The 25,000-nt window shown below is 50.9% G+C and overlaps 1 protein-coding gene across 1 annotated transcript in view; it reads left to right on the top strand.

Moving 5' to 3' along the window:
- Positions 1 to 23,249, top strand: part of ddb1 (damage-specific DNA binding protein 1) — a 50,578-nt gene extending 27,329 nt beyond the window's left edge. The window contains exons 15-27 of the mRNA XM_084409123.1: positions 5,404 to 5,511; positions 5,777 to 5,984; positions 6,070 to 6,165; positions 8,350 to 8,461; positions 13,803 to 13,926; positions 14,130 to 14,294; positions 14,690 to 14,784; positions 16,267 to 16,437; positions 16,528 to 16,637; positions 19,373 to 19,542; positions 19,994 to 20,096; positions 20,321 to 20,444; positions 22,928 to 23,249. Of these exons, the coding sequence (XP_084265249.1) occupies positions 5,404 to 5,511; positions 5,777 to 5,984; positions 6,070 to 6,165; positions 8,350 to 8,461; positions 13,803 to 13,926; positions 14,130 to 14,294; positions 14,690 to 14,784; positions 16,267 to 16,437; positions 16,528 to 16,637; positions 19,373 to 19,542; positions 19,994 to 20,096; positions 20,321 to 20,444; positions 22,928 to 23,011 (1,670 nt within the window). The 3' untranslated portion in view covers positions 23,012 to 23,249. The remainder of the gene's footprint in view (positions 1 to 5,403; positions 5,512 to 5,776; positions 5,985 to 6,069; positions 6,166 to 8,349; positions 8,462 to 13,802; positions 13,927 to 14,129; positions 14,295 to 14,689; positions 14,785 to 16,266; positions 16,438 to 16,527; positions 16,638 to 19,372; positions 19,543 to 19,993; positions 20,097 to 20,320; positions 20,445 to 22,927) is intronic.
- Positions 23,250 to 25,000: the final 1,751 nt, after the last annotated feature.

Below are 25,000 nucleotides of genomic sequence, written 5' to 3'. Positions count from 1 at the left end.
TGTGAGAGATGCTGGGCGGAGGTGTGTGTGAGAGAGAGAGAGATGCTGGGTGGAGGTGTGTGTGTGAGAGAGATGCTGGGCGGAGGTGTGTGTGTGAGAGAGATGCTGGGCCGAGGTGTGTGTGTGTGAGAGAGATGCTGGGCGGAGGTGTGTGTGTGTGTGAGAGAGATGCTGGGCCGAGGTGTGTGTGTGTGTGTGAGAGAGATGCTGGGCGGAGGTGTGTGTGTGTGTGTGAGAGAGACGCTGGGCGGAGGTGTGTGTGTGTGAGAGAGATGCTGGGCGGAAGTGTGTGTGTGTGTGAGAGAGAGAGATGCTGGGTGGAGGTGTGTGTGTGTGTGTGTGTGTGTGTGTGTGTGTGTGTGTGTGTGTGAGAGATGCTGGGTGGAGGTGTGTGTGTGTGAGAGAGATGCTGGGCGGAGGTGTGTGTGTGAGAGAGATGCTGGGCCGAGGTGTGTGTGTGTGTGAGAGAGATGCTGGGCGGAGGTGTGTGTGTGAGAGAGATGCTGGGCGGAAGTGTGTGTGTGAGAGAGATGCTGGGTGGAGGTGTGTGTGTGAGAGAGATGCTGGGCCGAGGTGTGTGTGTGAGAGAGATGCTGGGCCGAGGTGTGTGTGTGAGAGAGATGCTGGGCGGAAGTGTGTGTGTGTGTGTGTGTGTGAGAGAGAGAGATGCTGGGTGGAGGTGTGTGTGTGTGTGTGTGTGAGAGATGCTGGGTGGAGGTGTGTGTGTGTGTGTGTGAGAGAGATGCTGGGCGGAGGTGTGTGTGTGTGTGTGAGAGAGATGCTGGGTGGAGGTGTGTGTGTGTGAGAGAGATGCTGGGCCGAGGTGTGTGTGTGTGTGTGAGAGAGATGCTGGGCGGAGGTGTGTGTGTGTGTGTGTGAGAGAGATGCTGGGTGGAGGTGTGTGTGTGAGAGAGATGCTGGGTGGAGGTGTGTGTGTGAGAGAGATGCTGGGCGGAGGTGTGTGTGTGTGTGTGTGAGATGCTGGGTGGAGGTGTGTGTGTGTGAGAGAGATGCTGGGCGGAGGTGTGTGTGTGTGTGTGAGAGAGATGCTGGGCGGAGGTGTGTGTGTGTGTGTGTGAGAGAGATGCTGGGTGGAGGTGTGTGTGTGAGAGAGATGCTGGGTGGAGGTGTGTGTGTGAGAGAGATGCTGGGCGGAGGTGTGTGTGTGTGTGTGTTAGGGCTGTTGGAACGAATTCCGAAATTCGAATATAATTCGAATATTAAAAAAATCAATACTATTCGAATGCTAAAGTTCCTATTCGAATATTGCTTTTTTTTTTTTTTTTTTTAATGCAATCTTGCCTTTCTCGCCGCCTTGGCACACACATGTGAAAATTAAATGCTTTTGTTTCGTCTGATAAACAATAAAGTTTTTGAATCGTAACACAATTGTGCACGTTATCCACGCTGTATCATCATAACAACTGTCAAAAGTCGCGGAGAGGAATGTCTCCACGGTAACGGAGATCAACAATTTGATTCTCAGTCTACATTACAACGTGAAAACGGCGTCTTCAAATATATCCACTTTGGAGTGCGTTTTCATTAATAAAAACGCCGTCTCATTGTGGACGGAAGGCTAAAACGGAGAGGAAAATATACGTTATTTTTTATGACAACTTACAACCTGACAAGCTAGGCGATCTGTCCGAGGAACCGCCGCTAAAACAGGCAAGAATTACTGTCTCTCTCTCTCTCCTCATCACGGGGCTCAACTGCTACCAGCTGTCTGCCAAAAGGCAATAACAGACAAACTGACGGTTTATCTGTGAAGATATGAGACCGATCAACAGCACGCATTGGCGATCCATAAGACTGTGTAATGTCGTAAATATTAATAATAGGATGAATTTGAGCATTTAATATTCGAATATTATTCGAATATTAAATAAAATAAGGAATGGAATTCGAATAGTATTATAGAGGAAGATTGACAGCCCTAGTGTGTGTGTGTGTGTGTGAGAGAGAGATGCTGGGCGGAGGTGTGTGTGTGAGAGAGATGCTGGGCGGAGTTGTGTGTGAGATGCTGGGCGGAGGTGTGTGAGAGAGGCTGGGCGGAGGTGTGTGTGTGTGTGTGTGAGATGCTGGGTGGAGGTGTGTGTGTGAGAGAGATGCTGGGTGGAGGTGTGTGTGAGAGATGCTGGGCGGAGGTGTGTGTGAGAGATGCTGGGCGGAGGTGTGTGTGAGAGATGCTGGGCGGAGGTGTGTGTGAGAGATGCTGGGCGGAGGTGTGTGTGAGATGCTGGGCGGAGGTGTGTGTGTGTGAGAGATGCTGGGCGGAGGTGTGTGAGAGAGATGCTGGGCGGAGGTGTGTGTGAGAGATGCTGGGCGGAGGTGTGTGTGAGATGCTGGGCGGAGGTGTGTGTGTGTGAGAGAGATGCTGGGCGGAGGTGTATGAGAGAGATGCTGGGCGGAGGTGTGTGTGAGAGATGCTGGGCGGAGGTGTGTGAGAGAGAGGCTGGGCGGAGGTGTGTGTGAGAGATGCTGGGCGGAGGTGTGTGAGAGAGAGGCTGGGCGGAGGTGTGTGTGTGTGTGAGAGAGATGCTGGGCGGAGGTGTATGAGAGAGATGCTGGGCGGAGGTGTGTGTGAGAGATGCTGGGCGGAGGTGTGTGAGAGAGAGGCTGGGCGGAGGTGTGTGTGTGTGTGTGTGAGATGCTGGGCGGAGGTGTGTGTGAGAGATGCTGGGCGGAGGTGTGTGAGAGAGAGGCTGGGCAGAGGTGTGTGTGTGTGTGAGAGAGATGCTGGGCGGAGGTGTATGAGAGAGATGCTGGGCGGAGGTGTGTGTGAGAGATGCTGGGCGGAGGTGTGTGAGAGAGAGGCTGGGCGGAGGTGTGTGTGTGTGTGTGTGAGATGCTGGGTGGAGGTGTGTGTGTGTGAGAGAGATGCTGGGCGGAGGTGTGTGTGAGAGATGCTGGGTGGAGGTGTGTGTGAGAGATTCTGGGTGGAGGTGTGTGTGTGAGAGAGATGCTGGGTGGAGGTGTGTGTGTGTGAGAGAGATGCTGGGCGGAGGTGTGTGTGAGAGATGCTGGGCGGAGGTGTGTGTGTGTGTGTGTGTGTGAGAGATGCTGGGTGGAGGTGTGTGTGTGTGAGAGAGATGCTGGGCGGAGGTGTGTGTGAGAGATGCTGGGCGGAGGTGTGTGTGAGAGATGCTGGGTGGAGGTGTGTGTGTGAGAGAGATGCTGGGTGGAGGTGTGTGTGAGAGATGCTGGGCGGAGGTGTGTGAGAGAGAGGCTGGGCGGAGGTGTGTGTGTGTGAGAGAGATGCTGGGCGGAGGTGTGTGTGAGAGATGCTGGGCGGAGGTGTGTGAGAGAGAGGCTGGGTGGAGGTGTGTGTGTGTGAGAGAGATGCTGGGCGGAGGTGTGTGTGAGAGATGCTGGGCGGAGGTGTGTGTGAGAGATGCTGGGTGGAGGTGTGTGTGTGAGAGAGATGCTGGGTGGAGGTGTGTGTGAGAGATGCTGGGCGGAGGTGTGTGTGAGAGATGCTGGGCGGAGGTGTGTGAGTGAGATGCTGGGTGGAGGTGTGTGTGTGTGTGAGAGAGATGCTGGGTGGAGGTGTGTGTGAGAGATGCTGGGCGGAGGTGTGTGTGTGTGAGAGATGCTGGGCGGAGGTGTGTGTGTGAGAGAGATGCTGGGCGGAGGTGTGTGTGTGTTAGAGAGATGCTGGGCGGAGGTGTTTGTGTGTGAGAGAGAGATGCTGGGCGGAGGTGTGTGTGTGAGAGAGATGCTGGGCGGAGGTGTGTGTGTGTGAGAGATGCTGGGCGGAGGTGTGTGTGTGTGAGAGATGCTGGGCGGAGGTGTGTGTGTGTGAGAGATGCTGGGCGGAGGTGTGTGTGTGGTGTGTGTGTGTGTGAGAGAGATGCTGGCCGGAGGTGTGTGTGTGTGTGAGATGCTGGGCGAAGGTGTGTGTGTGAGAGAGATGCTGGGTGGAGGTGTGTGTGTGAGAGATGCTGGGCGGAGGTGTGTGTGTGTGAGATGCTGGGCGGAGGTGTGTGTGTGAGAGAGATGCTGGGCGGAAGTGTGTGTGTGAGAGAGATGCTGGGCGGAGGTGTGTGTGAGAGAGATGCTGGGCAGAGGTGTGTGTGTGTGTGTGTGAGAGAGATGCTGGGCGAAGGTGTGTGTGTGTGTGTGAGAGAGATGCTGGGCGGAGGTGTGTGTGTGTGAGAGAGATGCTGGGCGGAGGTGTGTGTGTGAGAGAGATGCTGGGCGGAGGTGTGTGTGTGTGTGTGTGAGAGAGATGCTGGGCGGAGGTGTGTGTGTGAGAGAGAGATGCTGGGCGGAGGTGTGTGTGTGTGTGTGTGTGTGAGAGAGATGCTGGGCGGAGGTGTGTGAGAGAGATGCTGGGCGGAGGTGTGTGAGAGAGATGCTGGGCGGAGGTGTGTGTGTGAGAGAGAGATGCTGGGCGGAGGTGTGTGTGTGTGAGAGAGAGATGCTGGGCGGAGGTGTGTTTTAAGTGGGAGGGGGGAATCAATTTTTTTTATTAGGTCACATCGCCCGGCCCTAACACTAACACTAACCCTAACCAGCCCTAGTCCCGATTTTCGCCTCTTCTTCTGCGTTTAAATTGTTTGAATGTGTAAATTGGCAGGACAAAACACGTCCAAACTATAAACTCTCACTCTATGATGGTTAAATTTAGCAGTTAATCCGCGAATCACATGCGTGCCGAACCGTGGGGCCTGGTTCGTACGATCACCTGCGATCCGGTCCACCCTAGTCGGGTCCATGTCTCACAGTAAAAAGCCTGCACCGAAATTGCAACTGATTTACCTAAGAATCCACAGTGAATGAACAAACAAACAAATAAAAGACTTTCACATGGTTGAAAATAAATAAGCACATTCCCAGCATCAGGATCCTTTCGAAGGTATTGTTATTTCTAGTCCAGTGATCCTGAATCTCTCTTCTCTCATATCTCACTAACGAGCCGGTGGGCGGGGCCAAAGATGTGATGATGTAGAAGTGGGCGTCGATCTGATTCTGCAGAAGCGTCTCTAGTCGCACTATTTTTACCTCATAATGTCATTACATCCGGAAGGAGTCGTTTTCTGAGCTTGGTTTCAATAAACGCTGTTTTTAGTCTAACAAGGAAGTTTTGAGTTCTGAAACTAGATGTTTTTACAGTGCAATAACCTCTTACATGTCAAAAGATCAAAGACATTTTGACTTCTCAATTCATGTTCACTTTAAGCACATTAAGACTTACTTTCACACTTAAAGTCAACGTATTCAACTAATGCTGGTATTCCATTTCAAAATATGATTATAAATTCATCCCCTAAGAAGCTGCTGCTGTTGTGTGTGTTGTGAAGGGTTAGTGGCCATGTGTTGACTGGATCTGAGAAGCTTCTGAAGCATGAATGTGTTGTTTTGTGTCTCATTGAGCACTGGTTCTGTGTCCTGTAGAGATCATCCCTCGCTCCATCCTCATGACCACGTTCGAGGGCAGTCACTATCTGCTGTGTGCACTGGGAGACGGGGCACTCTTCTACTTCGGCCTGGACATTCAGACAGGTTACACACACACATTCACTGCTAACAACCAGCGACTTACATTCCTAACACGTATCCAAAGTCTTCACTGTTCTTAAACAGTTTTAGACCACTGTAACCTTGTATTGTAATCTAAGATTGCTGTGACAGCAGAATTTTAGACCAGTTGAAAATTCACAATTTGTGATTTCAATTTCAATACCACAGCAAAAACTGCTAGACTAACTAATATAAAAAGTTTTTTCCCTGAGAACTAACCCTTCACGTGTGTGTGTTGTTTGTGCAGGTGTTTTGAGTGAGCGTAAGAAGGTGACGCTCGGCACTCAGCCGACGGTTCTGCGCACGTTCCGCTCGCTCTCCACATCTAACGTGTTCGCCTGCTCCGACAGACCCACCGTCATCTACTCCAGCAACCACAAGCTGGTGTTCTCCAACGTCAACCTGAAGGAGGTGAACTACATGTGCCCGCTGAACTCTGAGGGATACCCCGACAGGTACAGCTCACCCACTCACCTGCTCACTCTCAGCCTGAGCTGCATGTTGTAGGATCACATGTTTGTTCTCTTCCTTCTGCTCCAGTTTGGCTCTGGCCAATAACAGCACTCTGACCATCGGCACCATCGACGAGATCCAGAAGCTGCACATCCGGACCGTGCCGCTCTACGAGTCCCCCAAGTGAGTGTGTGTGTGTGTGTGTGTGTGTGTGTGGAAACACATCATATCAATGATTAATCTCTAAATCATTTATTTCATTAAGCCTGATTATGATGTCATACAAATGGTTTGTGAATATTTAGTAAATTCATCAGTATCACTGGTCGGTTACACTTTATTTCATGGTGTCCTTGTTACAGAGTAATTATACAATTAAGCAACAATGAGTAATATTCAGGGTTCGTACGGGTGCTTGAAATCCTTGAAAGTGCTTTAATTTTGATGTTGTGTTTTCAAGGTTTGAAAAGTGCTTGAATTTTGGATAAAATGCTTGAAAATGCTTGAATTTGTAACTGTATTTCTTTCACAAGAAATCTTTCTGACGAAATAGTTCTTTATTAAATGGAGAAAAAAAATGTAGCCCTTCAGAATCAGATACAGATTGATTTGCGTTACGCTGGCCAGAGCAAAAGTAGGCGGAGTTTTAATTTTGATTTCTGCGGTTGTTTGGATGCACCGTTTTTATTGGCCACGCAGCGGCAACAGTTGAACTATTTTAAACTTTGACGGCGGCGTGCGCGCGAGCTCGTTGAGCCCATAGACTGTAAAAAATAGGTTGAGCCCCGCTTTGGTCCGAGTCGCGCGGCGCAAGCCATTGAAATATAGGCCTATTGGTTTCATAGCGCAGCGCAGTCTGCGTCCTATCTGAAAGGGCCATTAGTGACTGAAAGTACTTGGTGTGATAATGTAATGTAAGTATTGCATGCCATGTCCGTTATGTCACGTTCATTTGTGGAATATGCAGTGAACATCGCTAAAATTACAGAACTGTCACGTGCAAATTAACCTGCAAACGTTAGCCCAGTGCATAACAACAGTCGTTGATTGCTGAACTGAAATAAGTCAGTGTCATAAGTAGTATACTGTTACTGTAGGATAGCCCTATGCGATATTTACACTGCACTATTCCAGTAAATGTAACGTTATTAGCTAACGTTATGTCTTGACCCAAGACATCTTGGCAAGGAAATACATTTATCAGGCAGGTGCCTGTGCACTCAGATATTGTTCAAACCTTGTCTATATCAAGAATGTGTCCCAAAACGGGAAGGCCTGTCAAATATTTCTGTTCAAATCCTAAGTCTTCATATTTTTAATTAATTCAGTTTTACAGCCTATCACATTTACAGCCTATCACATTATCTGGTAAGCAATATTTGGACATTAATATAATGAAAAGTATATTCTTCATATGTTTTAGGCTATATACTTAGTGATACATTTTGAAGAATAAAACTTGTGATTGGCTTAAATATTAGGGCTGCACAATATATCGAAATATTGCAAATGTATATATTACAATATGCATAACTGCATATCGCAACGGCTTGCAATAACTGGGGTCATGAACAAAAGACAAAGAAAATGCTCACTGCTTTTGGCTGAATAGGCTAACTTTTGTAGCTTTAATAAGAATCAGTATATTTAATTCATGCAGTGAAAACTAAGCAGTGTTTATTTTTACATTTGATTAATCAGTGTCTGTTGTTAAATAAACCTAATGTAGGATAACCTGAACCCCTAAACCCCACTGATGTTAAAATAACACTTCTTATGCTACAGTAAAACACTGATGTTCACTGTCTTGAAGTTGTAGGGATATTTTCTTATCACAAAAAGAATGTGAAAAACGTTTGTGTAGGTTATATCATTTTAAAGATAATTTAAGTTAATTTGACACACTTTAAGCATTATCGTATCGCATATTGAATATCGCATTATTTAATGAGTTATCGCATATCTAATTTTTCTTCAATATCGTGCAGCCCTCTGCTATTATGAAACATTTGGCTGTTTATCTCTTTTGATGTGATAAAAACACTAAATAATAATTTTAACTATGTATTGGTATGTAATTTACGGTAGTGTAAGGTGCTGGAAAAAGCTTTAAAATGGACCTGGAAAGTACTTGAAAAGTGCTTGAATTTGACCTTGGAAAAAGTGTACGAACCCTGAATATTAAGTAACAACATGTACTTCCTCTATAGGGTTAGTTTACTGTAGGAAATAATGTCACCTGTAACAAGGACACTGTAAGCTGGTGTTGCTCTGCTGTAGCAGCTTTGGCTCGAGCATGAGTACAGCATGTGGTGTGTGTATCTCATGTTCATGCGTGTATTCTGCTAATGTTTGTGTCTCTCGCAGGCGGATCTGTTATCAGGAAGTGTCTCAGTGTTTCGGAGTTCTGTCCAGTAGAGTAGAGATGCAGGATGCCAGTGGAACAACAGCAGCGGTGCGGCCCAGCGCCAGCACACAGGTGTGTGTGTGTGTGTGAGTGAGGCGGAGTGAGTGAGTGAGGCAGAGTGAGTGAGTGAGGCAGAGTGAGTGAGTGAGGCAGAGTGAGTGAGTGAGTGAGGCTGAGTGAGGCGGAGTGAGTGAGTGAGTGAGTGAGGCGGAGTGAGTGAGGCTGAGTGAGTGAGTGAGGCGGAGTGAGTGAGGCTGAGTGAGTGAGTGAGGCGGAGTGAGTGAGTGAGTGAGGCGGAGTGAGTGAGTGAGTGAGGCAGAGTGAGTGAGTGAGGCTGAGTGAGGCGGAGTGAGTGAGTGAGTGAGTGAGTGAGTGAGTGAGTGAGTGAGTGAGTGAGTGAGTGAGTGAGTGAGTGAGGCGGAGTGAGTGAGTGAGTGAGGCGGAGTGAGTGAGTGCAGTGAGTGAGGCTGAGTGAGTGAGTGAGGCGGAGTGAGTGAGTGAGGCGGAGTGAGTGAGTGAGGCGGAGTGAGTGAGTGAGGCGGAGTGAGTGAGTGAGGCGGAGTGAGTGAGTGAGGCGGAGTGAGTGAGTGAGGCGGAGTGAGTGAGTGAGGCGGAGTGAGTGAGTGAGGCGGAGAGAGTGAGTGAGTGAGTGAGTGCAGTGAGTGAGGCGGAGTGAGTGAGTGAGTGAGGCGGTGTGAGTGAGTGAGGCGGAGTGAGTGAGTGAGGCGGAGAGAGTGAGTGAGTGAGTGAGTGCAGTGAGTGAGGCGGAGTGAGTGAGTGAGTGAGGCGGTGAGTGAGGCGGAGTGAGTGAGTGAGGCGGAGTGAGTGAGTGAGGCGGAGTGAGTGAGTGAGGCGGAGTGAGTGAGTGCAGTGAGTGAGTGAGTGCAGTGAGTGAGTGAGTGAGGCTGAGTGAGTGAGTGAGGCGGAGTGAGTGCAGTGAGTGAGTGAGGCGGAGTGAGTGAGGCTGAGTGAGTGAGGCGGAGTGAGTGAGTGAGTGAGGCGGAGTGAGTGAGTGAGGCGGAGTGAGTGAGTGAGGCTGAGTGAGTGAGGCTGAGTGAGTGAGTAAGGCGCAGTGAGTGAGTGCAGTGAGTGAGTGAGGCTGAGTGAGTGAGTAAGGCGCAGTGAGTGAGGCGGAGTGAGTGAGTGAGTGAGTGAGTGAGTGAGGCGGAGTGAGTGAGTGAGTAAGGCGCAGTGAGTGAGTGAGGCTGAGTGAGTGAGTGAGGCGCAGTGAGTGAGTGAGTGAGGGAGTGAGTGAGGGAGTGAGTGAGTGAGTGAGGCGCAGTGAGTGAGGCGGAGTGAGTGAGTGAGGGAGTGAGTGAGGGAGTGAGTGAGGGAGTGAGTGAGGGAGTGAGTGAGGGAGTGAGTGAGGGAGTGAGTGAGTGAGTGAGTGAGGCGGAGAGAGTGAGTGAGTGAGTGAGTGCAGTGAGTGAGGCGGAGTGAGTGAGTGAGTGAGGCGGTGAGTGAGGCGGAGTGAGTGAGTGAGGCGGAGTGAGTGAGTGAGGCTGAGTGAGTGAGTGAGGCGGAGTGAGTGCAGTGAGTGAGTGAGTGAGTGAGTGCAGTGAGTGAGTGAGTGAGGCTGAGTGAGTGAGTGAGGCGGAGTGAGTGCAGTGAGTGAGTGAGTGAGGCGGAGTGAGTGCAGTGAGTGAGTGAGGCGGAGTGAGTGAGTGAGGCGGAGTGAGTGAGTGAGGCTGAGTGAGTGAGGCGGAGTGAGTGAGTGAGTGAGGCGGAGTGAGTGAGTGAGGCGGAGTGAGTGAGTGAGGCTGAGTGAGTGAGGCTGAGTGAGTGAGGCTGAGTGAGTGAGGCGGAGTGAGTGAGTGCAGTGAGTGAGTGCAGTGAGTGAGTGCAGTGAGTGAGTGAGGCTGAGTGAGTGAGTAAGGCGCAGTGAGTGAGGCGGAGTGAGTGAGTGAGTGAGTGAGTGAGGCGGAGTGAGTGAGTGAGTAAGGCGCAGTGAGTGAGTGAGGCTGAGTGAGTGAGGCGCAGTGAGTGAGTGAGTGAGGGAGTGAGTGAGGGAGTGAGTGAGGGAGTGAGTGAGTGAGTGAGGCGCAGTGAGTGAGGCGGAGTGAGTGAGTGAGTGAGGGAGTGAGTGAGGGAGTGAGTGAGTGAGGGAGTGAGTGAGTGAGTGAGTGAGTGAGTGAGTGAGTGAGTGAGTGAGTGAGTGAGTGAGTGAGGCGGAGTGAGTGAGTGAGTGAGTGAGGCGGAGTGAGTGAGTGAGGCGGAGTGAGTGAGTGAGGCGGAGTGAGTGAGTGAGGCGGAGTGAGTGAGGCGGAGTGAGTGAGGCGGAGTGAGTGAGTGAGTGAGTGAGTGAGTGAGTGGGAGTGAGTGAGTGGGAGTGAGTGAGGCGGAGTGAGTGAGGCGGAGTGAGTGAGGCGGAGTGAGTGAGGCGGAGTGAGTGAGGCGGAGTGAGTGAGGCGGAGTGAGTGAGGCGGAGTGAGTGAGGCGGAGTGAGTGAGTGAGGCGGAGTGAGTGAGTGAGGCGGAGTGAGTGAGTGAGGCGGAGTGAGTGAGTGAGGCGGAGTGAGTGAGTGAGGCGGAGTGAGTGAGTGAGGCGGAGTGAGTGAGGCGGAGTGAGTGAGGCGGAGTGAGTGAGTGAGGCGGAGTGAGTGAGTGAGGCGGAGTGAGTGAGTGAGGCTGAGTGAGTGAGTGAGGCGGAGTGAGTGAGTGAGGCGGAGTGAGTGAGTGAGGCGGAGTGAGTGAGTGAGGCGGAGTGAGTGAGGCGGAGTGAGTGAGGCGGAGTGAGTGAGGCGGAGTGAGTGAGGCGGAGTGAGTGAGTGAGGCGGAGTGAGTGAGTGAGGCGGAGTGAGTGAGGCGGAGTGAGTGAGGCTGAGTGAGTGAGTGAGGCGGAGTGAGTGAGTGAGGCGGAGTGAGTGAGTGAGGCGGAGTGAGTGAGTGAGGCGGAGTGAGTGAGGCGGAGTGAGTGAGGCGGAGTGAGTGAGGCGGAGTGAGTGAGGCGGAGTGAGTGAGTGAGGCGGAGTGAGTGAGTGAGGCGGAGTGAGTGAGGCGGAGTGAGTGAGTGAGGCGGAGTGAGTGAGTGAGGCGGAGTGAGTGAGTGAGGCTGAGTGAGTGAGTGAGGCTGAGTGAGTGAGGCGGAGTGAGTGAGGCGGAGTGAGTGAGGCGGAGTGAGTGAGGCGGAGTGAGTGAGTGCAGTGAGTGAGTGCAGTGAGTGAGTGCAGTGAGTGAGTGCAGTGAGTGAGTGCAGTGAGTGAGTGAGGCGGAGTGAGTGAGTGAGTGAGTGAGTGAGGCGGAGTGAGTGAGTGAGGCTGAGTGAGTGAGTGAGGCGCAGTGAGTGAGTGAGGAAGTGAGTGAGGGAGTGAGTGAGGGAGTGAGTGAGTGAGTGAGGCGCAGTGAGTGAGGCGGAGTGAGTGAGTGAGTGAGTGAGTGAGTGAGTGAGTGAGTGAGTGAGTGAGTGAGTGAGTGAGTGAGTGAGTGAGTGAGGCGGAGTGAGTGAGTGAGTGAGTGAGTGAGGGAGGCTGAGTGAGTGAGTGAGTGAGTGAGTGAGTGAGTGAGTGAGTGAGTGAGTGAGTGAGTGAGTGAGGCGGAGTGAGTGAGTGAGTGAGTGAGTGAGGGAGGCTGAGTGAGTGAGTGAGTGAGTGAGTGAGTGAGTGAGTGAGTGAGGCGGAGTGAGTGAGTGAGGCGGAGTGAGTGAGTGAGTGAGTGAGTGAGTGAGGCGGAGTGAGTGAGGCGGAGTGAGTGAGGCGGAGTGAGTGAGGCGGAGTGAGTGAGGCGGAGTGAGTGAGGCGGAGTGAGTGAGGCGGAGTGAGTGAGGCGGAGTGAGTGGCGGAGTGAGTGGCGGAGTGAGTGAGTGAGGCGGAGTGAGTGAGTGAGTGAGGCGGAGTGAGTGAGTGAGTGAGGCGGAGTGAGTGAGTGAGTGAGGCGGAGTGAGTGAGTGAGTGAGGCGGAGTGAGTGAGTGAGTGAGGCGGAGTGAGTGAGTGAGTGAGGCGGAGTGAGTGAGTGAGTGAGGCTGAGTGAGTGAGTGAGTAAGGCTGAGTGAGTGAGTATAAAGGCCAGGTCCTGCAGCACAGCACTAGCTACAGCTATCTGGGCATCGACATCAGCGCTTCGGGACGCTTCAGTCTGGCTATGAAAACACTCAGTGAAAAGGCTCGGAGGGCTTTCTATGCTATAAAGTCACGTGGACACTTAAAATTACCCATTAAAACTTGGATAAAATTATATCATTTAATAATAAAACCAATTCTTTTATATGGGTGTGAAATTTGGGGACCAGTACTAAATTATTTAAGTAAAAATATTTTAGGGGTTCACAGAAACACGTCCACTGCCGCCTGCAGGGCTGAGCTGGGCTTGTACCCGCTGAACATCGAGATCCAGAAGACATGTGTTCAGTTCTGGCATTACCTCCATCTGTCTGATCCAGAGTCAGTCCAATATAAAGCCCTCCTCGCCAATGAAACCTCAGCAGAACCTCATCCTCTGAACACACTCGCTCTCCAACTCGTCCATCAGACTATACTCCCCATCGACTACAGCTACAACCCCAAAACTATTATTAAAGAAATCCACACAAATCTAAAAGTCACTCATGATGAATCACTAAAAGCACATTTTGACCTCCAGAATAAACTCCAATGTTACTCGACCCTCAATAGAACCACTAAATTGGCCAGTTATCTATTTATTAAACATTTTAAAGAAAGACAAATCCTCTCCAAATACAGATTAAGTGACCATGATCTAGAGATAGAGAGAGGAAGACGTAGACAAACATGGACAGAGAGAGAGCAGAGGATCTGTAGACACTGTGATCTACAGCACATCGAGGATGAGGAACACTTTCTGCTCTTCTGCTCCAGATACTCCAGTATAAGAGAAACCTTTCTGCCCAGATTTGAAACCTTGATTCCATCGTTCTTTGAACTGAGTGACACTGAAAAAACGTCCTTCTTACTCGGAGAAGATGATAGTACAGCTGCACTAGCGGCTAAATATGTATTAGCTATTCACAACGCCAGAGTCAGCTAATTCTCTATAGACACCCACTGTATTTATTCATTTATTAGGATAGATTGTTTATTTATTTATTTATTTATATTTACTATGCTACATATGACATGATCTATACATATGTTTTGTTTGTTTGTTTTATTATTTATATATAATATGTTCATGCTTTGGCAACATTGTGTTACACAGTCATGCTAATAAAGCTAAATTGAATTGAATTGAGTGAGTGGGTGCAGTGAGAGTGCAGTGAGTGAGTGAGTGAGGGAGGGAGGGAGTGAGTGAGGGAGGGAGGGAGTGAGTGAGGTGCAGTGAGTGAGTGCAGTGAGTGAGTGCAGTGAGTGAGTGAGTGAGGCGGAGTGAGTGAGGCGGAGTGAGTGAGTGCAGTGAGTGAGTGGAATGAGTTGAGAGAGTGAAGAAATGCATCACAGAAGCTCTGTGTGTGTGCGCGCAGGCTCTGTCCAGCAGTGTGAGCTCCAGTAAGCTGTTTCCCAGCAGCACGTCGCCTCACGAGACATCGTTCGGGGAGGAGGTGGAGGTGCACAGTCTGCTGGTGGTGGACCAGCACACGTTTGAGGGTAAGTGTGTGTGTGTGTGTGTGTGTGTGTGTGTGTGTGTGTGTGTGTGTGTGTGTGTGTGTGTGTGTGTGTGTGTGTGTGTGTGTGTGTGTGTGTGTGTGTGTGTGTGTGTGTGTGTGTGTGTGTGTGTGTGTGTGTGTGTGTGTGTGTGTGTGTGTGTGTGTGTGTGTGTGCACGTGGGGTCTAACGCTCCTCTCCCGCAGTGCTGCACGCGCATCAGTTCCTGCAGAACGAGTACGCACTCAGCATGGTCTCCTGTAAGCTGGGCCGGGATCCGGCCGTCTACTTCATCGTCGGCACAGCCATGGTGTATCCAGAGGAGGCGGAGCCTAAGCAGGGCCGCATCATCGTCTTCCATTACACTGACGGTAACCTCAAAAACACCACCATTCTCTACAGGGCAATACATGTTTCTACAAATATTGTGGCTTTTTCAATTATGAATGTGAAGTTTTACCATTTCTGATTAATATTTGGAAACGCAACTAAATTCCCACAAACAAAAAGAAAAAAGTCAATTTCCATTCAAAAATGAAATCATATAAATGGTGTATTCTAGGTCAGGGGTTTTCAAAGTGGGATCCGTGGAAATGTTTAGGTTAGGGTTAGTATATGATTTTTTTTCCACAGTCGATTTTTTTTACTTTATACAGAAACCGTTAGAGCTGAAGATGATCATAATAGACTGAAAACCCTTGATCTAAGTCTTTTACATGTCTGTGAGTGTATGTAGTCATATGTGCTGTTTTCTCTGTACTCTCAGGTAAACTGCAGACGGTGGCAGAGAAGGAGGTTAAAGGTGCCGTTTACTCAATGGTGGAGTTTAACGGCAAACTGCTGGCCAGCATCAACAGCACCGTGAGTTTGGTCCTGTCACACTCTTCAGCGCATCTCCTTCCCGCCTCTAGCGTGTCTCCTCTGCAAACGTGTGTCTCCGTGCTAACGTGTCGCTAGTGTGCATCTTGCCACTAACGTGTCTAACATGTGTCTCTGCCGCTAACGTGTGTCCGCCGCTAATGTGTGTCTAACACGTGTCTCTGCCGATAACGTGTGTCTAACGCGTCTCCGCTGCTAACGTGTGTCTAACACGTGTCTCTGCCGCTAACGTGTGTCTAACGCGTGTCTCCACCGCTAACGTGTGTCTAACGCGTGTCTCCACCGCTAACGTGTGTCTAACGCGTGTCTCCACCGCTAACGTGTGTCTTTTATAAGGCCACTAATGTCTAACGCATGTCTCCGTGCTAACGTGTCGCTAGCGTGCATCTTGCCGCTAACGTGTGTCTCTGCCGCTAACGTGTGTCTCCGCCGCTAATGTGTTGCTAACGTTAACGTGTGTCTCCGCCGTTAGCGTGCGTCTCGCCGCTAAAGTGTCTAACACGCGTTTCCGCCGCTAACGTGTGTGTCCGCCGCTAACGTGTGTCTAACACGTGTCTCCGCCGCGAACATGTGAGTCCACCACTAACGTGTGTCTAACGCGTGTCTCCACCGCTTAACATGTCTAACACGTGTCTCTGCCGCTAACATGTGAGTCCACCACTAACGTGTGTCTAACGTGTCTCCACCACTAACGTGTCTAACGCGTGTCTCCACCGCTAATGTGTCTAACGTGTGTGTCCGCCGCTAACGTATGTCTAACACGTGTCTCCGCCGCTAACATGTGAGTCCACCACTAACGTGTGTCTAACGCGTGTCTCCACCGCTAGCTAACGTGTGTCTCCACCGCTTAACATGTGTCTAACACGTGTCTCTGCCACTAACATGAGTCCACCACTAACGTGTGTCTAACGTGTCTCCACCGCTAACGTGTGTCTAACGTGTCTCCACCACTAACGTGTGTCTAACGTGTCTCCACCACTAACGTGTGTCTAACGTGTCTCCACCACTAACATGTGTCTAACGCGTGTCTCCACCGCTAGCTAACGCGTGTCTCCACCGCTAACGTGTGTCTAACACGTGTCTCCACCGCTTAACATGTGTCTAACACGTGTCTCTGCCGCTAACATGTGATTCCACCACTAACGTGTGTCTAACGTGTCTCCACCACTAACGTGTGTCTAACGTGTCTCCACCACTAACGTGTGTCTAACGTGTCTCCACCACTAACGTGTGTCTAACGTGTCTCCACCACTAACGTGTGTCTAACGTGTCTCCACCACTAACATGTGTCTAACGTGTGTCTCCACCGCTAGCTAACGCGTGTCTCCACCGCTAACGTGTGTCTAACACGTGTCTCCGCCGCTAATGTGTCTAACGCGTGTCTCTGCCGCTAACGTGTGTCTAACTCGTGTCTCCACCGCTAGCTAACGTGTGTCTCCGCCGCTAATGTGTGTGTCTGCGCAGGTGCGTCTGTACGAGTGGACGGCAGAGAAGGAGCTGCGGACGGAGTGTAACCACTATAATAACATCATGGCGCTGTATCTGAAGACGAAGGGCGACTTCATCCTGGTGGGGGACCTGATGCGCTCAGTGCTCCTGCTAGCATACAAGCCCATGGAGGGCAGCTTCGAGGAGGTGACCGCTGACGCACTGCATTCTGGGGGTTCTGCTGCGGTTCTGGTCGGACGGAAGCTTAACTTCCTCTTACTGTTTTCTTTTCATTAGATTGCCCGTGATTTCAATCCAAACTGGATGAGTGCTGTCGAAATCCTGGATGATGACAACTTCCTCGGAGCCGAGAATGCGTTCAACCTGTTCGTCTGCCAGAAGGACAGGTAACAGATCGAGGGCATCATCACACACTGAACGATCGATGTTAGATGTGACTGACAGGCGTCTGAAGGAGCGCTCACATTTACACAGGCTCAGAGAATTTCAATAGGAATTTCGCACAAGGACGAAAGATTTGACATCGGTTCTGCTCATATTCTCCGCATTGACCAACAGAACCAGTAACCCTAACCCGACCCGACCCGAGCTTCAAGCCGCCTTCCACTGCACACATTTGCACACGATTGTCGCATTTCGCCCCCTATTGGCAGTCGCACGCAACTTTGAAATTGGTCGTGAAGCAACCGTTACCCTTCTACTTATTACCATGGTCAAATTAATGATTTTAATGAATGTTAATTAATTGCACATTAATTATCGCTGGCGATACGTCCGAGCTGAGCTGTAGTTCACTGCAGGCGATACGTCCACGATAATTAATGCGATATGGCTCAGCTTGTCAGTTAACTATGGCTCTGTGTTGTAAATGCCGCTCCATCTGAAAGCAGGTGATGGCGATTTACTACTAATCAAGGAACCGGCTTTACTGACGAGATGCGCCTTACAATGTCATGCGATATATCGCCCAGCCCTAATGTAGTGCATGTGTGAATAAATCCACACAAAATAAATGATCCTCAGTACATTTAAAATAAAAACAGTAGATTTTCTAAAGCTAATCAACATAAATATTGATTTAATAATTATTAGGGTTAGGGTTAGAGAGGAACCGCGTGTGAGCGCGAGAGTGAGGAACCGCGTGTGAGTGCGAGAGTGAGGAGCCCACGTGTGAGCGAGAGAGAGGAACCGCGTGTGAGCGAGAGAGAGGAATCGCGTGTGAGCGAGAGTGAGGAACCGCGTGTGAGCGAGAGAGAGGAACCGCGTGTGAGCGAGAGTGAGGAACCGCGTGTGAGCGAGAGAGAGGAACCGCGTGTGAGCGAGAGTGAGGAACCGCGTGTGAGCGAGAGTGAGGAGCCCACGTGTGAGCGAGAGTGAGGAACCGCGTGTGAGCGCGAGAGTGAGGAACCGCGTGTGAGCGAGAGAGAGGAATCGCGTGTGAGCGAGAGTGAGGAACCGCGTGTGAGCGAGAGAGAGGAACCGCGTGTGAGCGAGAGTGAGGAACCGCGTGTGAGCGAGAGAGAGGAACCGCGTGTGAGCGAGAGTGAGGAACCGCGTGTGAGCGAGAGAGAGGAACCGCGTGTGAGCGAGAGAGAGGAACCGCGTGTGAGTGCGAGAGTGAGGAGCCCACGTGTGAGCGAGAGTGAGGAACCGCGTGTGAGCGAGAGTGAGGAACCGCGTGTGAGCGAGAGTGAGGAACCGCGTGTGAGCGAGAGTGAGGAACCGCGTGTGAGCGAGAGAGAGGAACCGCGTGTGAGCGAGAGAGAGGAACCGCGTGTGAGCGAGAGTGAGGAACCGCGTGTGAGCGAGAGTGAGGAACCGCGTGTGAGCGAGAGTGAGGAACCGCGTGTGAGCGAGAGTGAGGAACCGCGTGTGAGCGCGAGAGATGAACCGCGTGTGAGCGCGAGAGTGAGGAACCGCGTGTGAGCGAGAGAGAGGAACCGCGTGTGAGCGAGAGTGAGGAACCGCGTGTGAGCGAGAGTGAGGAACCGCGTGTGAGCGAGAGTGAGGAACCGCGTGTGAGCGAGAGTGAGGAACCGCGTGTGAGCGAGAGTGAGGAACCGCGTGTGAGCGAGAGTGAGGAACCGCGTGTGAGCGAGAGTGAGGAACCGCGTGTGAGCGCGAGAGAGGAACCGCGTGTGAGCGAGAGAGTGAGGAACCGCGTGTGAGCGAGAGAGTGAGGAACCGCGTGTGAGCGAGAGTGAGGAACCGCGTGTGAGCGAGAGTGAGGAACCGCGTGTGAGCGAGAGTGAGGAACCGCGTGTGAGCGCGAGAGAGGAACCGCGTGTGAGCGAGAGTGAGGAACCACGTGTGAACGCGAGAGAGGAACCGCGTGTGAGCGAGAGAGAGGAGCCGCGTGTGAGCGAGAGTGAGGAACCGCGTGTGAGCGCGAGAGTGAGGAACCGCGTGTGAGCGAGAGAGAGGAACCGCGTGTGAGCGCGAGAGTGAGGAACCGCGTGTGAGCGAGAGTGAGGAACCGCGTGTGAGCGAGAGTGAGGAACCGCGTGTGAGCGAGAGTGAGGAACCGCGTGTGAGCGAGAGTGAGGAACCGCGTGTGAGCGAGAGTGAGGAACCGCGTGTGAGCGAGAGAGTGAGGAACCGCGTGTGAGCGAGAGAGAGGAACCGCGTGTGAGCGAGAGGAACCGCGTGTGAACGAGAGTGAGGAACCGCGTGTGAACGAGAGTGAGGAACCGCGTGTGAGCGAGAGAGAGGAACCGCGTGTGAGCGAGAGAGAGGAACCGCGTGTGAGCGAGAGAGAGGAACCGCGTGTGAGCGAGAGTGAGGAACCGCGTGTGAGCGAGAGTGAGGAACCGCGTGTGAGCGAGAGTGAGGAACCGCGTGTGAGCGAGAGTGAGGAACCGCGTGTGAGCGAGAGTGAGGAACCGCGTGTGAGCGAGAGTGAGGAACCGCGTGTGAGCGAGAGTGAGGAACCGCGTGTGAGCGAGAGTGAGGAACCGCGTGTGAGCGAGAGAGTGAGGAACCGCGTGTGAGCGCGAGAGTGAGGAACCGAGTGTGAGTGTTGTGATGCTGTCTGACCGAGTGTAAGGAACCAAGTGTGTGTCCTGTGAGGAACCGTAAGAGAGTGTGTGTGTCCTGTGAGCAACTGTGTGTGTGTGTTCAGTGCGGCGACCACAGACGAGGAGCGGCAGCATCTGCAGGAAGTGGGTCTGTTCCACCTGGGCGAGTTTGTTAACGTGTTTTCCCACGGTTCCCTGGTCCTGCAGAACCTGGGCGAGAGCTCCACTCCCACACAGGGGTCCGTGCTGTTCGGCACCGTCAACGGCATGATCGGTGAGTTGCTCACACACACACACACACACACACACACACACACACACACCTGTGATGTCATCAGGTTAGGTCACGTGTAGAGTACAGCCGTGAGTTTCTCTCACACACACACACACACCTGTGACGTCATCAGGTTAGGTCACGTGTAGAGTACAGCCGTGAGCTTCTCTCACACACACACACACACCTGTGATGTCATCAGGTTAGGTCACGTGTAGAGTACAGCCGTTAGTTTCTCTCACACACACACACACACACACACCTGTGACGTCATCAGGTTAGGTCACGTGTAGAGTACAGCCGTGAGCTTCTGCTGCGTGATATACAGTTCAATTTCAAGAAAAAGAACCTTGTCATGATCTATATACCGGCACCATGATGTTGGTCGTGTGTGTGTGTGTGTGTGTGTGTGTGAATGTGAGTTTTGATGAAGTTTCTCTCTGTGTTTGAGGTCTGGTGACGTCTCTGTCGGAGGGCTGGTACAGTTTACTGCTGGATCTACAGAACCGACTCAACAAGGTCATCAAGAGTGTCGGCAAGATTGAGCACAGCTTATATCCTTTAACACGCAATCTCTCAGAGACGCGTGCTGCGTTATCACGTGTGTGTGTGTGTGTGTGTGTGCATGCGCGTGTGTGTGTGAGAGAGAGAGAGAGAGAGTGTGTGTGTGTGTGTGTGTGTGTGTGAGAGAGAGAGTGTTTGTGTTTGTGTTTGCTGAATTGACACTCTTGGGCTTGAACTGTATTTGACCGGTTGAGTCCTTGACTAGCAGTGCCACCTGGAGGTCGTTCCACACGGAGCGTAAGACGGAGCAGGCCACAGGCTTCATCGACGGAGACCTGATCGAGAGCTTCCTGGACCTGGGCCGGGCCAAGATGCAGGAGGTGGTCAGCACTCTCCAGGTGAGCCTCACGCCTTCACGCGCACACTGATGACGTCATCACCCCCCCCCCCCTTCTGATGACGTCATCGTCCCCTTCTGATGACGTCATCGTCCCCTTCTGATGACGTCATCGTCCCCTTCTGATGACGTCATCGTCCCCTTCTGATGACGTCATCGCCCCCCTTCTGATGACGTCATCGTCCCCTTCTGATGACGTCATCGCCCCCCTTCTGATGACGTCATCGTCCCCCTTCTGAGGAGTGTGTGAGCTCGTCATGGACCGTGAACGCGATTCACCCGTCAGTTCTGAATCCACAGCGCCGTGAAGAAAGAAAGATGTTCATTAGCTGTTAGTTTCTTTTTAATCTAACGACAGACACAAGACCCACATCAGATGTACAGCACATGTTCCTGTAACGAGTGCGCGCTGTAGAGTGACATCATCAGGCCTCGAGTGCGCGCTGGAGAGTGACATCATCAGGCCTCAGGCCTCGAGTGCGCGCTGTAGAGTGACATCATCAGGCCTCGAGTGTGCGCTGGAGAGTGACATCATCAGGCCTCAGGCCTCGAGTGCGCGCTGTAGAGTGACATCATCAGGCCTCAGGCCTCGAGTGCGCACTGTAGAGTGACATCATCAGGCCTCAGGCCTCGAGTGCGCGCTGTAGAGTGACATCATCAGGCCTCGAGTGCGCACTGGAGAGTGACATCATCAGGCCTCGAGTGCGCGCTGTAGAGTGACATCATCAGGCCTCGCGTGCGCGCTGTAGAGTGACATCATCAGGCCTCGAGTGCGCACTGTAGAGTGACATCATCAGGCCTCAGGCCTCGAGTGCGCGCTGTAGAGTGACATCATCAGGCCTCAGGCCTCGAGTGCGCGCTGTAGAGTGACATCATCAGGCCTCAGGCCTCGAGTGCGCGCTGTAGAGTGACATCATCAGGCCTCGAGTGCGCGCTGTAGAGTGACATCATCAGGCCTCGAGTGCGCGCTGGAGAGTGACATCATCAGGCCTCGAGTGCGCGCTGTAGAGTGACATCATCAGGCCTCAGGCCTCGAGTGCGCGCTGTAGAGTGACATCATCAGGCCTCGAGTGCGCGCTGGAGAGTGACATCATCAGGCCTCGAGTGCGCGCTGTAGAGTGACATCATCAGGCCTCAGGCCTCGAGTGCGCACTGTAGAGTGACATCATCAGGCCTCAGGCCTCGAGTGCGCGCTGTAGAGTGACATCATCAGGCCTCGAGTGCGCGCTGTAGAGTGACATCATCAGGCCTCGCGTGCGCGCTGTAGAGTGACATCATCAGGCCTCAGGCCTCGAGTGCGCCCTGTAGAGTGACATCATCAGGCCTCGAGTGCGCACTGTAGAGTGACATCATCAGGCCTCGAGTGCGCCCTGTAGAGTGACATCATCAGGCCTCGAGTGCGCGCTGTAGAGTGACATCATCAGGCCTCAGGCCTCGAGTGCGCCCTGTAGAGTGACATCATCAGGCCTCGAGTGCGCCCTGTAGAGTGACATCATCAGGCCTCGAGTGCGCGCTGTAGAGTGACATCATCAGGCCTCAGGCCTCGAGTGCGCCCTGTAGAGTGACATCATCAGGCCTCGAGTGCGCACTGTAGAGTGACATCATCAGGCCTCGAGTGCGCGCTGTAGAGTGACATCATCAGGCCTCGAGTGCGCACTGTAGAGTGACATCATCAGGCCTCGAGTGCGCACTGTAGAGTGACATCATCAGGCCTCAGGCCTCGAGTGCGCGCTGTAGAGTGACATCATCAGGCCTCGAGTGCTCGCTGTAGAGTGACATCATCAGGCCTCGAGTGCGCCCTGTAGAGTGACATCATCAGGCCTCGAGTGCGCGCTGTAGAGTGACATCATCAGGCCTCAGGCCTCGAGTGCGCCCTGTAGAGTGACATCATCAGGCCTCGAGTGCTCGCTGTAGAGTGACATCATCAGGCCTCGAGTGCGCGCTGTAGAGTGACATCATCAGGCCTCGAGTGCGCACTGTAGAGTGACATCATCAGGCCTCGAGTGCGCACTGTAGAGTGACATCATCAGGCCTCAGGCCTCGAGTGCGCGCTGTAGAGTGACATCATCAGGCCTCGAGTGCTCGCTGTAGAGTGACATCATCAGGCCTCGAGTGCGCGCTGGAGAGTGACATCATCAGGCCTCGAGTGCGCGCTGTAGAGTGACATCATCAGGCCTCAGGCCTCGAGTGCGCGCTGGAGAGTGACATCACTCAACTTTCACGGGCTCACGCACAGAATTGTGGGATATTTTAAGCAGCATAAGGTGCATTAAAGCCATGCTGGACAGATCATATCGATGAGTTGAATCACAGGAAAGCTGTAATTACAGATGCGAAACTTCCTCTGAGCTTCAGGTTTCTGTCAGTGAGAAACACTAACATGATGTGTGTGATGCTTTTATATCCAGTGTTTTTCTGCATGCTTTAGTGCACTTTATCTGTGGTATATGCTTATGTTCGTGTGTGTGTGTGTGTGTGTTGCAGATCGACGACGGCAGTGGAATGAAGCGTGAAGCCACGGTGGACGAGGTGATTAAGATCGTGGAGGAACTGACGCGGATCCACTAGCCAATCACAGCGTCTCAGACCTGTACATAGATATACATAAATCAGAGGGTGTGTGTGTGTGTGCTTCACTCCTGTAGAATGAATTGAGTCCCTCACAGCCTCATGTTCTCGCAGCGTTCGTCCTGTGAGCATCGAAGAACCATCACTGTCCAGCACTGATCTGCTAGTTTAAGTGAAGCGTTTGCCATTGTGATGTTTCTCTGTTCCTTCATTTATTTTAATAAAGTTTCCTTCAGTACTTTGGGCCTGTTGCGTTTATGAAGTGTGTGTGTGTGGGGGGGGGCTTTTAATAAAAGCACATTACAAATAAAAATGAGTTCAGTGGTAATATTCTATGGTCTGTCTCTGCTGAATGATGTAATGCGCTGTCAGCGGGTGTTCTTGTGCAGTAAACCCAGACTCACAGCCTGACTGTACATTATCCTGCACATTACATGGCTACTTACTTCATGAATAAATAAATGACATGAAATATTGATTTGAGTGAGCATGATTTTATTATGAGCAGAAAGAGAGCGTGGGTGATACGAGACACATGAAACTTGAACAGCGGTGTAGGAAATCAAGAGTTAAAGGCAGGGTAGGTAGGATTTATTAAAAATTAAAGATCCAAATTTGTTAAAACTTTCTATATATATCAATACATAATTAAAATGTAAGAACTCTGAAAAAAAGAGTATAAAAATCAAGTGACTCTAGACCGTTTAATCTGTATTAAACACAGCTCATTATTTCGATTCGGGACGAATCAAAGGATTGGCTTAGGCGACTGTCACTCTCTCGCAACCATGGCAACCACCCTTTTGCCACACAGCACCTACCCACTTGCGCGCGACCGTTTGATTTGAGGAGTGCGAGAGGCACGGAACCTGATCACACCTCCGTCCAGTAGATGGCGGTAATGCACTATGTTTGCAAGCTGCCAATAAAATCTATCGAAGAAGAAGAAGAAGGCACTGAACCTAGGAATACCAAAACAATGGCAGAGAAAGAGCAATCTAAATTTACAGTACCGGCATATGCAGTTAGTGAAGGCAAACCAGGCAAAAAAATGCCCCTTCCCCTCCGCTTGTCTCAGGTAAATAATGCGTCCTCTAGCTCAGCGGTCGGAGTCGCGCGTTCATGTGTTTTGGGGGGCGTGGCTTTGGAAGAAGCACAGAAATGAGGGGGTGGAGTGAATGGAAATAATGAGATGTCTTTAAAACAGTCGTGAGAGGTCTACAGACACTCGATTTTGATACTTTCTTTTTCAGAGTACTTACATTTTAATTATGTATTGATATGTACATAAAGTTTAAACAAATTTGAAAAATAAAATTTTTAGACCATTTCTACCTACCCTGCCTTTAAGAGAGATGAATCCGTTAATCGCGTGAGGTTGAGGGCTCGTGAATGTGCCGTTTATGTTCGATATTACTTGCAATTTATTTATATTGCACCCAGTGTTTGATTGTACATATGTATGTGTGATCATTACATTAGTATTTGAAACTCTTGTTATTTCGAGTTTAAGGACGCGATCTTTATGATTATGTGCCGTTCATTTAAATTACATCAGATTTAGTTTCTTTTAGTTCCATTTCTGACCACCGGGTGGCGGTGTTGCATATTTTCATTGCTTGTACAGTATATTGATTTCTTTATTTAATATAGAATCGAACTTGATAATTCTTTATTTGAGAAATGTAGATTTGGAAGTAATGTTTGTATAATAATACTAGAGACATTTGTTAATATATATCTTTATTTCTTTCCCTTTGTAGACCACAAACACACACATCTAAATACTTTAAGCAACCTGTGTTGTGCATAGCCGAAACTGTCAACAATAAACCTCCTTTGCATGGAACTGATTCAATCCATTGTGTTCTGATCGACACCCCATTGAGGAAAGCTAGAAATAATAAATCATCACCTATTACAGTCCAATCCTTCTATCGAATATGTCATATAATAATGGATGCATGTCATATAATTATGAATGCATTC

Source organism: Rutilus rutilus (assembly GCF_951802725.1).
Source record: "Rutilus rutilus genome assembly, chromosome: 5".
NCBI lineage: Eukaryota > Metazoa > Chordata > Actinopteri > Cypriniformes > Leuciscidae > Rutilus > Rutilus rutilus.
The sequence above is the reverse complement of the archived record's forward strand: the minus strand, read 5'-3'. Positions and strand labels throughout refer to the sequence as shown.